Consider the following 13,296-nt stretch of genomic DNA (forward strand, 5'->3'; position numbering starts at 1 on the left):
AGATGTCTCAGAGCAGATTCCTTCTTTGTCGCCCCATTTTCGATAACATCCCGTGTCTAAATCATGGCTCGGGAGCAAGATTCATTACAATGGTCATCCAAGTTCTTGGTTGCTCCACCACAGCGCACACCTAAGTTACCTGGAGATAAGATTACTCTGCCACAATCGGCCCTCGAGCAGCTTCTGGCTGCTGCTCCGTTGAGCGACGTGTCGTCTCAGGGTTCCTCGCGCCAATACACCAGTACATTTGATCCATTCAATCCTCACACATTCGCCGCCGAATCGCGAGCTCGAGCGCAGCATCTAGACCGCCAAAAGCAGTTACCTCATCCACTGACTTTCCGACTCGTGAACCCCAAAAATGATCGTGCAATATATGCAGGGATACGGGAGTTCTCAGCTGAAGAGGAAGAAGTGGGTCTCAGCGCTTTTCTGCGACGGGCTCTTGACATCGAGGATCAGCTGTTTCAATTACAAACCGGTGAACATGTGACAGAGACGGCGCCTTCTGCGGATTTAAACAATGGAGGAAGATCAGAATCTGTTCGCTCGATCAGCCACTCAGCCCCCACAGTTACAGTCCATGCCAAGCAGTTGCCAAAAGGCACCTATGTTCGCCTACGCCCTCTCGAAGCTGGATACGACCCAGAGGACTGGAAAGCTTTGCTGGAGCGATATTTACGTGACAATTTCACTACTTTGACTACCGGGGAACTCCTTTCGGTGTCTGGGAATCGGAACGAACTGTTTAGATTTCTCGTCGACAAGGTGGAACCCGAAGGCGACGGCATTTGCATCGTGGATACAGATTTGGAAGTTGATATTGTGGCGTTAACTGAAGACCAGGCAAGAGAGACATTGCAAAGGCGGTTAGAGAAAGCTTCTCGTGCTCCTGGCACCAAAGGGGGCAGCTCAATAGGCGGGGTTCTCGCCCTGGGAGAGACAGTCACTGGACAGGTGATCCCGGGCGAATACGTGGACTACGAACTCAGCAAATGGGATCGTGAGGAGATGATCGAAATTGAACTTGAAGGAATAGATGACGCAGTTGTGTATTTGTTCGCAAGTCCGTTCTCCTCGCGTCAGCGGAATCGACCCCGGTTGGACGAGCACGTTTTTGCCGACTTCTCAAGCCAACCGTCAAAAAAGCTTCATATCCGGCCAACAAATGTTGAACTAGACGGGGCCGAGGCGTTGTATCTTTCGGTACATGGCTATGCTCAAACCGAGGCTGGTGACGGGATGGCGTCAATCCAGACCTTACCACTTCGTTATAGCATCCGGGTCGTGCAAAGCTCTTCAACCGTTGAAGAGGTGCAACGGACGGGAGACCGGCCAGATACTCATGAGCCCGGCGATGTGCAGTGTAAGAACTGTCATCAGTGGGTGCCTCAGAGGACGCTTGTTCTTCACGAGAACTTTTGTTTGCGCAACAATGTGCTTTGTCCTCAGTGCGGCAATGTCTTCCAGAAGCGCTCTTCAGAATGGGAAAATCATTGGCACTGCCCTCAGGATTCGTCCCACGGTAATGATCTTTCTAGCAAACATAGGCATGACAGTATCTTCCATACCAGGCGCTCATGTCCTGGCTGTGGATTCGAAGCCGACAGCCTTCCGAGCCTCGCTCAACATCGCACGACTGTATGTCCAGAGAAGCCAATTCTATGTCAATTCTGTCATCTGGTAGTACCGCAGAGAGGGGAGACAGACCCTGACATGCTCGACCCTGAGGTGTTGTTGTCCGGTCTCACTCCGCATGAGTTGGTTGACGGCGGCCGGACGACAGAATGCCATCTCTGCAACAAAATCATTCGACTCCGGGATATGAAGACACACCTGCGCCACCATGATCTCGAGCGTCTCTCTCGACCAACGCCCCGTATTTGTTTGAACCAGAACTGTGGCAGAACGCTCGATGCACGCGTAGTGCAGAGCACAATCACCCCAGGAACCGACACGCTAGGCCTCTGCAGTATCTGCTTCGGACCTCTTTACGTAGATACATACGATCCCGAAGGAAAATCGCTTCGTCGCCGCATCGAGCGCCGATATCTCTCCCAGCTGATGTCAGGATGCGGTAAGCCCTGGTGTCAGAACGAGTACTGCAAGACAGGAAAGCAACACAGGCTATCATCCAACATCGGCGATGGCGGGTCGACGTCGATGAGCACCGCGGATATCTTGACCTTGGTGCGACCCCTGATAGACGCTATCAATCTCCGGAGGGACGCGCCGAACACTGCACCTTTCTTCCTTTGCACCGATCAAGTCGGCCAGCAGCGACGAATTCTGGCGGAGATGATTGCCGCCGAAGGAGCTATGACCGGAGGGAAGGCATATGATCTGCCATGGTGTGTTGCTGCTGTCGAAGCCGCCGCTGGGGATATTGACAAAGCACGAGAGTGGCTGACAAATTGGGCGCCTGCTAAAGATGAGGACAAACGTTCTATTAGATGATTTGACTGTATGTGCATAGACCTGCGATCTAGGGTCTCATATGGATATAGAACCTAAGTGATGAACGCTTTGATGATGTGATCATTCTGCCTGAAACCTTTGTCTACCGATCTCCTCTATTAATTCATGGCATTGCTTCTATGAAGGAAATATGTAAGTTCATTTATGGATCGGCTAAAGGATATTTATCATAAGTATGGAGCTTCTTCATCCCCACAGGACAAGAATTTCGACAGTGAGAGGATACACGAGGCTAAAAACCAGATCATGCAGACATGAGTCCCGAGTGGCCGGCTAAGAAGTACAACCAACCTTGTAACGAACAGGGATGGGCTTCGCTCTCAAGCGGCCCCCGTTTTAGCGGCCAGAGTACCACTGCCGCGGGACGAGAAGATCCCCATGATGCCGAAGACGACATAGAACAGTGCAAGCGGGTACGCCACCAAGCCTCTCATACCACGCATCCGGGCTACGGCGCAGAACATCCCCGAGGAACTATACGTGCACCAGCCGACCGCGGCCGTCGTTAACAAGTACCCGAACAAAGTATCCATCGGGATCAGAATCCCCACAAGACTGGTCAAAACCAACGGCAGGAAGCAGTAACCGAGAACGCTGGCTGACCGGGGAAACGTCAGGGTGGCAGAGAAATGACCCACGGAAGAGGCGTCGGACATGGTAGGCTTGTGATGGGGGTCGTAGTTGGACGGGTCTGCGGCATTGGGCGCAGACGCAGTATCGAGAGCGGGCGACATGAGACTGAGAATCAGATGCAGGGCGACGGTACCGAAGACGGCAACACCGTAGATGTAGCCGTAGAAGACCTTGCCGGAGAGAAGGAGGAATGTCCCGTAGAGCACGATGTAGAGGAGAGCTCCGTACAGATCGCTGTCGTCCATGAGATGCTGATCAATCCGAGCAAAGGGATTGAGCACTGTCAGTGTCTGCGAGCGGTCCGAAAAGGTCAGCCTCTCTCTGTCTAAATACGAACACAACGTCTCCATTCTTTGCGCAGCCAGATATCAAACCACTGGACAGTCCATTACCCACCTTGGTCCTGATATGCTCAAAATTCACACCCAGCTCCTCCAACAGCGGCGGCTCCCCTTCATAGCCCTCCGTGCCAAATGCAGCCAGCCATCCCGTCCTTAATCCGCCTTGTTCACCCATTCTCCCACTCACTCCAGCGGCAGGGGACCCAAAGCCACCGTATCCGCTCCCGACCCCTCCAACGGGATATGCCTGAGCAGTGGAGCCCGAGGGCCCGCCAAAACCGCCATAAGCTTGCGATGGTGTCGTGTGGCCTGAAACTGAGGTGTATGATGAAGGATAAAACTGGAGATTCTGCGGGGACGCCTGCGACCCGTAGGGCTGTTGCTGTGGATAGTATTGGGCCATCGCGGCCAATATGTAGAGTGGACTGCAAGGACGATCAAGCGCTTGATCAGCACAGGTAGATTCGGAGACTCTGAGGTCTATTGAGTGCGATAGTGTTTGCGGAGTAGATAGACAATTCGTTTAAAGAATTCCACAAATCGATCTGGAGCGAAAGTTGCGGTTCGTACAGTACAGCTGTCGGCTGTGTTCAATAGCTCCCTTGCCTCCACTATGTGCTTAGTCAGGCAGCCCCCCAGCTTCCCCATACGAAGTACTAGATCAGATCTGAACGCTGTAAAATTCTATTCGAATTGATGCATAGTACATATTTTCTACAGGAAATTGATACCGATTCCGAGCTGCAATCCCTTTCTGCCCTCCTCACCCTTCCGCAACACCAGTGGGAGCGAGAAGTTCAGCTCAAATCGCGCAACAGGGTGGGCGTACACGAGCCCAATGCCTGCCGCAACACTAGGCAGTCCATTTCCTAGCTCTGAAATCGTAGCAGCCATGGCATCCTTCACTTCTGCGCTGTTTGTGGGAGCCTCCTTCTGCAAAGTGCGCAGGGGTAGCAGGCGGCCACCGTTCACAAACGCCTGCAGCCGCAGTGGCTTGTCCGCACCGACTCGAGGAAGTGGGAGGAGTAGATTCGCACTTCCCGCAGCATACACATCGCCACCTACAGCATCCACTCCATCGTGAGGACCAAGTCCACAGAGGCGGAAGCCGCGGACATCCGTCGGGCCTCCGAGCAGGAAGCGGTCATTGATGCGAGATAGCTGAGGTCGGGAATCAGAGTCCAGCCCCAAAGGATACAGAAAACCCGCACGGAAACCAGTTGTGAAGCTGATACCGCTGTCACCTTGAATTCCGGGGATTGGAATGGGGATTGCTCCCTGGGCTTCGACCTCCGATTTCCAAAAAGAGACATCTCCCTTCAGGGGTCCCCATCCGGCCAATTCGTTGAAGGCCTTCGCGTAGTAGCCACGGGATGGAAGGAGAGGGTTATCTCTTCGATCGGCGATCCAGCTGTGGAAAATACTGCTCTTTACACTGTCCCCTGCATCAGCCCGGACCGTGGGCGAGGCGTTCTCAGCCAGTCCAGTAATCTGCCTCCAGAAACCATTGTATCCGATCTCATGGCGATGACCGGATTGGCTGAGCCAGCGGAGCTTGCTCCAGCCACCCTTCAGTACTTCTTCATGACTCGCCCATGACTTTTGCGTCGAACTCGCAATACCACCAAGTTCGAAGCGGAAATCCGGATTGCTAAGAACGGGGGTTTCGAAAGCAGCTTGATAGGCAGACCTCGTCCTAGTGCCCATAGAAGCATTTAGGTTGAGAGTCTCTGCACCACCAAAAACATTGCGCCAGAGGAGATTTCCATATGCCGAGCCTTCAGTGTTTCCAAGATCGGTCCCCGTCTTCAGCAGTACACGGGACTTTTCCTTAACAGAGAAAAAGACATCGATGTTGGGTATTCCATTTTGCGGGTTCGCATCTGGTGACTGGTCGATATACACTGAAATCGGTTGCTGGAAGATGTCTGTGAGCATATCAGAAATTGCCCAATAGACTATTTCATGTCAAAGAGACAAACCAAATTTCGCGAGCTTGTCGGCACGAGATGAGATCTCCCGCAATGCCTCAGAGAGAGAATAGGGCCGTGATTGATTGACGCTTAAAAGTGGGTCGAATATAGATTGCAGGAACCTTCTGCGTGTATGAGTCGCATTAAGCACTTGGACCGACGATATGGCGCATGGAAGAGTTGAGTTCTGGTCGATCTGGTATTATGTAGAGGTTGGTCAGTAAACCAGGTATTGGGCCGGCGTTCATTGCAGATTGAATCGCATAAAACAAGAGGAAATTGAGGGCATACCAGCTCACCAAGACGCATCTGCGCCTTTTGGTAGATAGCATGGACTCGTTCGTTGATGGCCTGCTGCTGCTCTTCAAGTACTTTCGGGTCGGCTCGCTGTTGAAGACGCTCGAAGATCTACATGATGAAATGACACGCGAGCGTCAGTTGATACTCTTATACAGACGGGCTTGAACGTTTTCGATGATTTCACATACGTCTTCATCTTCAGCTGAGAGTGGTGAGGACATTGCTGCGGCTGCAATGGCCAAAGAGACCTCGTACAGTCCTTTTTCGGTTGTCTTCGAGATGCTCGCGGCCGCGAGAATGAAGCCATAACCCTCACGTGACTGATAACCGCCCCTCGGACTGCAAGCGCATACATCAGCGACACTCCGCAGAATTCACCGCACAGGCAACAGAGGCTATTCTATCCTTCCTATTCTCTCTTTCATATCATTTGATTTTGTTGGTCTTTAATTTTAATACCCTCAGCTCACTTTGCTCTATTTGGCGTTGTTGTATCTGGAGCCGGACCCCTCCCTCCATTTGATCAAGCCCCGAAAGTGACGGAGACCGTTGCATTAATCACTCAAAGATGGCGACGAAAGCAGCGTACAAGCGAGTTCGTTCATCTACAACACAGTATTGTACCTTTGAATGTGATCTGACAATTTCCAGCTCACCCGCGAGTATCAAAACATTCAAAAGAATCCTCCGCCATACATTGTGGCGCATCCATCGGAGTCTAACATTCTCGAGTAAGTCTTCCGTGTTTCCATCATATACATTGCTTAATATGTGAAAAGAAGGTGGCTAAAAAGAGACTAGATGGCATTATATTCTCACTGGTCCTCCCGGAACACCTTACGAGAATGGTCAATACTGGGGCACATTGATGTTTCCTCCCGAGTACCCGTTTGCGCCCCCGGCAATCCGTATGCACACTCCAAGTGGCCGGTTTCAACCTTCGTCTCGCCTGTGCCTTAGTATCAGTGACTTTCATCCCAAGTCCTTTAATCCAGCCTGGGAAGTTTCCACCATTTTGATCGGGCTGCTATCCTTCATGACTAGTGAAGAAATGACAACCGGTAGTGTCAGTGCCTCGGAGGCGGAACGGAGAGTGTTGGCTGCGCGCTCAAGGTGGTGGAACTCTACAGGTGGAGGTTCTCACATCAGCGCAACCCCGGGAGTGACACCCACAGCGAGGGGAATCAACAACGTGAAGGCTGGAGATGGCGGCTTCAAGTTCCGCAGCGAATGGCCGGAGCTAGATCAGGAGAATTGGAAATGGATGAGAGAAAACCGCATTGATACGAACACTGGGCAACTGATACCCGACCCTAACTCGTCAGTCACAAAGTGCTCTCCAGAGACAAGCGCACTCCGCAGGCGTCCAAACGCCAGCGCGCCTGGACTCGGCGCGGTAATGGAAGGTGGCCAGGTCGCACGAGAAGCAGGTCAGAGCTGGGCTCGTCGAAACAAAATCTGGATTGGTCTCGCCCTCATATTCGGCTACGCACTTCTTACCAGGCTGGTCAACGATGTTCAAGGTTGAGCTTTTCCTAAAACTGTTCTTTTTTCACACCAATACAGCGCTACTTTCCGTGAAGTGGTACTAAGAGAGCATCGCGAGTCTTTGAAATCGGTTCAGCGAAGGAAACAGCTAGCGACTAGACCCCTCTTTTTGTCAGACTTTTCCTTTGTCTCATTGTGGCTTTATTCCCAACTCCTGTAATCGTCCCGGTATCCTCGTTCTTTATTTCATTTTTGGGCGACTGGCTACATTGCACGATGGTTCTGCAACTATTGGGATTGCATTCTGCAGGTTTGTCTGTTTTACGAGATCTCTGAGGCGTTCTAGACAATGCATGGCGTCCGGAGCTCTGACGATGGTCAAATTTGCCCATCGACGTTGTACTTCAATTGAAATGTGAATAGCAAGGACCGAACCTTCGTACCATTTGTTCGTAGTCATTGCGGGAAAGCATTCTCTAGGTTGTTGATCTCGTCCATATGGATGTGGGGGCCTTGAGCTTATTGTGAGAGCAGCGACTGGGTGATAAAGCCAGTTGGTTGAGGTTACACAAATGGGGCAAAAGGGGCGTAGGCATGATTTGGATACGATTAGGAATGATGGTGATGACGATGACATCTAGAAATTTATGGCAGCAGGATTCAGTGGGACAGCGTAAAGCAGGTCAAGACTTAGATATCTATTGATAGAAAAGGAGGAGCATCGCAGTTCCTCCGCGATTTCCGCAAGGCGATGATTACGATAGTCAATCGAAGTTTGGAACAAGGCGAATTCCTCTAAAAGATCGACAATGATAGGAAGAGATGCATTATGACAAAGTTCGTACTGGGCAAGGGAAAGTTACACTGCAGTCAATAGCGCTGAGGCTGGACTGAGTAATAATTATAGATAATATACTAGATATAGAGCAGCGATTATGGAAGTACCTCTAGTCGAGGTATCTCACTCCTGTGGTAGATCACTTCCCATTATTCCGTATCCTCTCTCGCTCTTTGGCAACTTTCATCCTCTTGGATCGTTCGTGGTCTCTTCATCTCACCTTCAACCCGCCCGTCCTTATCATGATTATTATTATTCTGTATCATGATATGACCATCATACAGTACTCACACGTGTTTATGTGTTGTGGGAGTGCATAGGTGCTAACGACATACACTGTGCCCCAATAAGATCTTCCATCTCACAGATTACTCCGTCCCTGAGTTAGCCATACTAGCACTTGCTGCATGGCCGCTGCTCCTCCCCCGTATCGGAGTTGCACTTGCAGATTCCTGGGGTAGTAGGTTGATAATTCACTGCTACTTGTTTAAGATACTTTCGTGAGGCTCTCCCCAAGCCTGGCAATGGACCGTCATCATGATGTTCGGGGGGTTCCCAACCTTCATGAATCCAAAGGTTCGTTCTCCTATTCTGTCATCTACAGTGCCCATCATAGGATGTTTCCACATCGCGCATCAAATTTTATTCTCATTCAACTCTCTGCTCTTCTTTCATCTGCTTAACGGCTTGAAACTGTCTTGTATACAAAATTGAAGCTGGTATAATACTATTCTGAGAAGTCCTAAACAAGGAATGTTGCACTGCCTGGCGATTACTGTGTGCCTGAGCCAGAAAGCTCGAGATGTCGATGATCCTTTCCCCTGATTTATTCCGCAATCAATGAAATTCTTTGTTTCTGTGCAACAGATCTATTGCAACTTCACTGTCATACCCAGCTTCACGACCAATATGCCTATCAATCGGGTGTCACACACTACCAGGACAGGACTTTGATGTCAGATTAAGTCAAATCAAATAATCCGTTTGCTTACTAGGAATCGTCCAGCATCGAGCCCCATCCATCCTGCTGCGATTGATCGCCCAATGTTCACCTTCATCGACCATGACGATGATCTGAGCTCCAAGAGAATTAAAGACGCCAATGCGCGCAAAGCCATTCGCTCTCATGTTATGCGTGACGTGCGCAGGCGAGAGCGACTTGCTGGCTTGAAGAGAGTCCCAAAGCGCGAATCCCGTCTAAAACAACCTTTACCACCGTCTGCGTCGATTTCACCGCAGGTGGAAAGCGCCACGTCGGAGTATCTGTTGGAAGCAGGGGTGGCTTCTCCATTACCCGCGACTTCCTCGTCGGCAGACTCCAATCCTGCCCATAGCCATCTTATATCCGCACAAGGACGACGGCGACCGATCGTATGGAGAGCTGGTTATTCAGCACCACCAACTCCTGCGCCCAGCCCTCTGGCTTTTCCACCCTCTTGGCTTCTTGATCCATTTATTTCATTGCCAGGCGCTGATGAGGCCCCGTCGAGGATTGCTCGTCTCGTCTTCTACTGTGAGTGTTCTGGTCTTTTACCTTCACCACACTGTGCCATCAATTGCCGCACGAAGCTTTCTGGTGTTGGCTCGGCAGTACTTCCTGCAATAGCTGCAATCGGGAGGAAGTCTTGAGATACATTCCTCTGGCACCTGGCTAACGTTTAGCGTCGAGAAGGGAAGTCTGTCTTTGTTCCAATGACGTTTCCGGAGGAGCATAAGATCAACGAGCAGGCTGAGACTGGATTGATGGTCAAATCGTCATTCTCGGATCCCGGAAGTTTTTTTGGTTTAATGGCTATGTGTGCGGCTCATCGAGCTGTATTGGCCGGATATCACATCGGTTTCTCCCGTGTACCGGACAGCTCTCGTCCAATCGCACCCGACGCAGATTACTATTTTATGAAAGTCAGATGCATGCAAGAGATGAACGCTAAAATGCGTGATTCTAATCGTGCACTGAGCGATGAATCGTTTGACACAATGGTCAATCTACTGACAAGTACAGTAAGGGCCACCTTCCCGCTCTAGCTCTTCCTTCCGACTTTGCGCTAGGTGCCCCTATTTAGATGTTGAATCTTTTTTCTAATCCTCCGTAGCTGATCATAGGCATGTTCGACGAAGCTCGAATACATCTAGGAGGCTTGAAACGCATGGTGGAGTTGCGGGGAGGCCTCATGGCAGATGGCATTAACCAATCTTCGATGCTGGCAGCCATCATCACGTATGTAGTGGCACCCCAAATATTCAGAGGATCGTGTTAATTGTGTGATCAGGGCCGATGTGAAAGCGGCGTCGGGCCTCATGACCAAGCCATTGTTCCCTCTTCCCTGGGATCCTCGACCGGTTCCGTCTAGTGCTCAACAACGGATCAGACCACCCGCTTCGTCGGTGTTAACGAGGCTGGGTGCAGCCTTCTTTGCCAACAACCTTCTCAGTCTTCCTCTACTGAGAATCTTACATGTGATGCGTGATATAGTTCTTTACAGTCAGGCCTACAGGGAGAGACCCGCCTCTGTTTATCCTGAGGACCATGAGCTTTTTCGCGTGGTAAATTGCGAGACTGAACACCGGCTCCTCTCTTATATATACACCGATGGCCATCAAAGCTCACCTTTTGGAACACAACTGGACATCAGTCCTATTGAAGCTGCCACCAGAGTCGCCTGTATCTGCTTTCTCAACCAGTTTCTGATAGTATCACCACCATCGAGTGGGCTAGGCCGCGCCCTGACTAAGCACTTGAAAGCATCTATGAGCAGTTGTTCACTATCCTTAGGACCAAAGTCTCCCAAGGACATATACGGACTACTCGCGTGGGTGCTATTCATCGGGGCTCAAGGTTCAGCCGGACAGGTGGAACATTTCTGGTTCATTGACCGGCTTACTCGGTTGGCCATGCTTCGTGGCTGGAAGAAGTGGGAACATGTAGCGGACGTTTTGGCTGACTATTTCTATCTACCTGATTTTCACGGAGCAATCTGGAAATCAACCTGGGAGGCTGTAACCGGGCTCCTTTCGGAACGATGCATCGGGGTGTGTTCCAACTCATCGCTACGGGACTGATCTGGATTTCCAGGCAGCATCTGAGTACCCAGTACTATTCATTTTGTGTAACCCTCCAGGTAGCAAAGCGAATATAAAGTTATCAAAGCCATGAAATCCGAGCTAGACCGGCTTAGACCTCTAAGCATGCCTTAGTGAAAGATCAAAAGCATACTTTCAAGCGGATTGAATCTGAGGCGAAATTGATAGCAACTAATCATCGATGCCGTAGTGGATGAATACGCCTGTATACATCATCCATCACAGCTGGTGGATTTCCTCATCCTCTCTTGCGTATGCCATCAACATGATTGGCTTCTTGATTTGTCGTCACGTGACATACCCATGATAAGGTTACGGACCGATTTATCCGAGAATCTATTTCTTGCCGGAGATTATTATTATGTCATCTGTCTGAAAGTTTTTGGATGTTAAAACAGTAGTGAAATATACTCCATTGATTCATCCGTGCTTCAACCCTCGAACGTATTTGAAATCAAGTCTTCACCTTCAATATCTTCTTCTTCGCTGTTTATACTGTAATAGCACCTCCAATATGGGTTGGTTTTGGGCAGATCCCCAGCCAAAGCCAACGCCTGTGGCACCAAATCCTCTGGCGTCCTCTGATGCGTCCCCTCCAGTTAGTACAAGATCCTGTTGGCATACCTCCCAGAAACATTTTAATTAACTTCGTGCAGCCAGGATGTCCCATGCATGCTTCAAACGCTCCTCCAGCCTTGTCTTCGCCGTCTGCTCGGTCTGATACCTCCGGCTCCTGCCCTGTTCGGTCCGCAGACTCTCCGTTCTATGTACAGCCGAAAACTACCGCGACGGACTCTACTCGGCCTCCCGCTCCCGAAACTAGATCGACTTTGTCAAAACTAAACCCTCTTAACTACATGTTCTCCTCGATTTCTCAAGAGCGAGCACCGAATCAAACCGTAGACCTGCCGGTGGAACGAGAGCCTTCCTCCATACCTAGAGGCGATACAGACGGCAACTGGGAGTATCCCTCCCCCCAGCAAATGTACAACGCTATGCTCCGTAAAGGTTACACCGACACGCCACAGGATGCTGTCGAAGCCATGGTAGCGGTCCACAATTTCCTGAATGAAGGTGCCTGGGCTGAAATAGTTGGATGGGAGCGCATATTTGCCAAGGGCCTGGGACAAGCGTGGGAAAAGTGCCGAAAGGGAGAGCAAGGCATTGCCCTAGAAGCAATGCAGCAGGAGATGACCGGGAATATCGATCCAGCCAGTGAACCTCGACTCCTCAGGTTCAAGGGTCGGCCACAAGAGCTTACCCCCAAGGCGCAGATACTTCAAGCTCTAGGACGGCTGTATCCTGCAAAGTTTGGGTGAGTGAACGTGATTTCCATTGACTTTGAGACCGTGCTTACAGGGAATATCCTACAGAACAAGTCCACCTTTTGATCGCCATGATTGGTTTGTCCTGCGACAGACGCCGTCTGGTCCCAAAGAAGTCCGCTACGTGATTGATTACTATTCCGGTCCTCCCGAGCCGACTGGTGAGCCAGTATTCTATCTCGACATCAGACCAGCTTTAGACACCCCAACGGCGGCCGTCGAGCGTCTAATGAGATGGGGCGGCGACGTCTGGTGGAGAGCTAGCGGTGGTGCCGTGCGAGAACAATAATCCGTAATAGCACGCTTTGCGGCCAACACGCGAAAGCGTACGATTGGATGAACCGACATTTTTCTTATGGAGAACGCATACTTGAGAGCGCGGGCGACTCTGACAGTTGGACGAAACATTCAATTCTCGACATCACTTCTATTGCTGTTGTTCATCACTTCGCTTCGCGTGCACATGCTTGACTGTGTTCTTGCTTTATACAAGCAATTGGTAATGGAGTTTAGTGGTATCCTGTCTTGGTTGAGTCTGGGCTCATTGTGCTTTTCACAGTTTTGTCTCCGCTATCTCCTCTCACTTGTATTTAGGGCATTGTACTATATAGCAATATTAATGTATCACAAAGTGCATATATACACAGTCACGCCTAATTTATCGCAAACAAAATCGTAGGAGCTATTGATCTTCTTTTCTATTCGCAGCCAAGTATGCATGGTTAGGATGTCTATTTAACCAAGTCATTTATTTGTTCATCAAGTCAATGTACATATTACGAGCAAAACCACTATCGTGGGTAGTACGGCGAAGAACCTTTATATGACAGACGCAGGGT

General features: G+C 50.3%; 5 protein-coding genes across 5 annotated transcripts; 4 read left to right on the forward strand and 1 right to left on the reverse strand.

The window, feature by feature from the left end:
• Positions 1-63: 63 nt before the first annotated feature.
• Positions 64-2,457, forward strand: Asppvi_001024 (putative ubiquitin fusion degradation protein (Ufd1); the record flags this gene model as incomplete). Its single annotated transcript, XM_043297328.1, has 1 exon — positions 64-2,457. The coding sequence occupies one exon, from the start codon at positions 64-66 to the stop codon at positions 2,455-2,457; it is 2,394 nt and encodes a 797-aa protein (XP_043153263.1).
• A 341-nt stretch (positions 2,458-2,798) lies between these two features.
• On the reverse strand, positions 2,799-5,946 carry sam50 (SAM complex subunit SAM50; the record flags this gene model as incomplete). The annotated part of the gene is made up of 6 exons (XM_043297329.1): positions 2,799-3,401; positions 3,508-3,877; positions 4,171-5,380; positions 5,435-5,621; positions 5,717-5,833; positions 5,914-5,946. The coding sequence occupies 6 exons, from the start codon at positions 5,944-5,946 to the stop codon at positions 2,799-2,801; spliced, it is 2,520 nt and encodes an 839-aa protein (XP_043153264.1).
• Positions 5,947-6,293: 347 nt separating this feature from the next.
• On the forward strand, positions 6,294-7,253 carry Asppvi_001026 (ubiquitin-conjugating enzyme E2; the record flags this gene model as incomplete). Its single annotated transcript, XM_043297330.1, has 3 exons — positions 6,294-6,320; positions 6,377-6,456; positions 6,527-7,253. 3 exons carry the CDS (start codon positions 6,294-6,296, stop codon positions 7,251-7,253), a joined length of 834 nt encoding a protein of 277 aa, XP_043153265.1.
• A 1,842-nt stretch (positions 7,254-9,095) lies between these two features.
• Asppvi_001027 (uncharacterized protein) lies at positions 9,096-11,111 on the forward strand (the record flags this gene model as incomplete). The annotated part of the gene is made up of 4 exons (XM_043297331.1): positions 9,096-9,564; positions 9,724-10,052; positions 10,145-10,269; positions 10,322-11,111. 4 exons carry the CDS (start codon positions 9,096-9,098, stop codon positions 11,109-11,111), a joined length of 1,713 nt encoding a protein of 570 aa, XP_043153266.1.
• Positions 11,112-11,646: 535 nt separating this feature from the next.
• On the forward strand, positions 11,647-12,746 carry Asppvi_001028 (holocytochrome c synthase CYC3; the record flags this gene model as incomplete). The annotated part of the gene is made up of 3 exons (XM_043297332.1): positions 11,647-11,730; positions 11,789-12,447; positions 12,506-12,746. 3 exons carry the CDS (start codon positions 11,647-11,649, stop codon positions 12,744-12,746), a joined length of 984 nt encoding a protein of 327 aa, XP_043153267.1.
• Between the last annotated feature and the right edge of the window lie 550 nt (positions 12,747-13,296).

Source organism: Aspergillus pseudoviridinutans (assembly GCF_018340605.1).
Source record: "Aspergillus pseudoviridinutans IFM 55266 DNA, scaffold_1, whole genome shotgun sequence".
Classification (NCBI taxonomy): domain Eukaryota; kingdom Fungi; phylum Ascomycota; class Eurotiomycetes; order Eurotiales; family Aspergillaceae; genus Aspergillus; species Aspergillus pseudoviridinutans.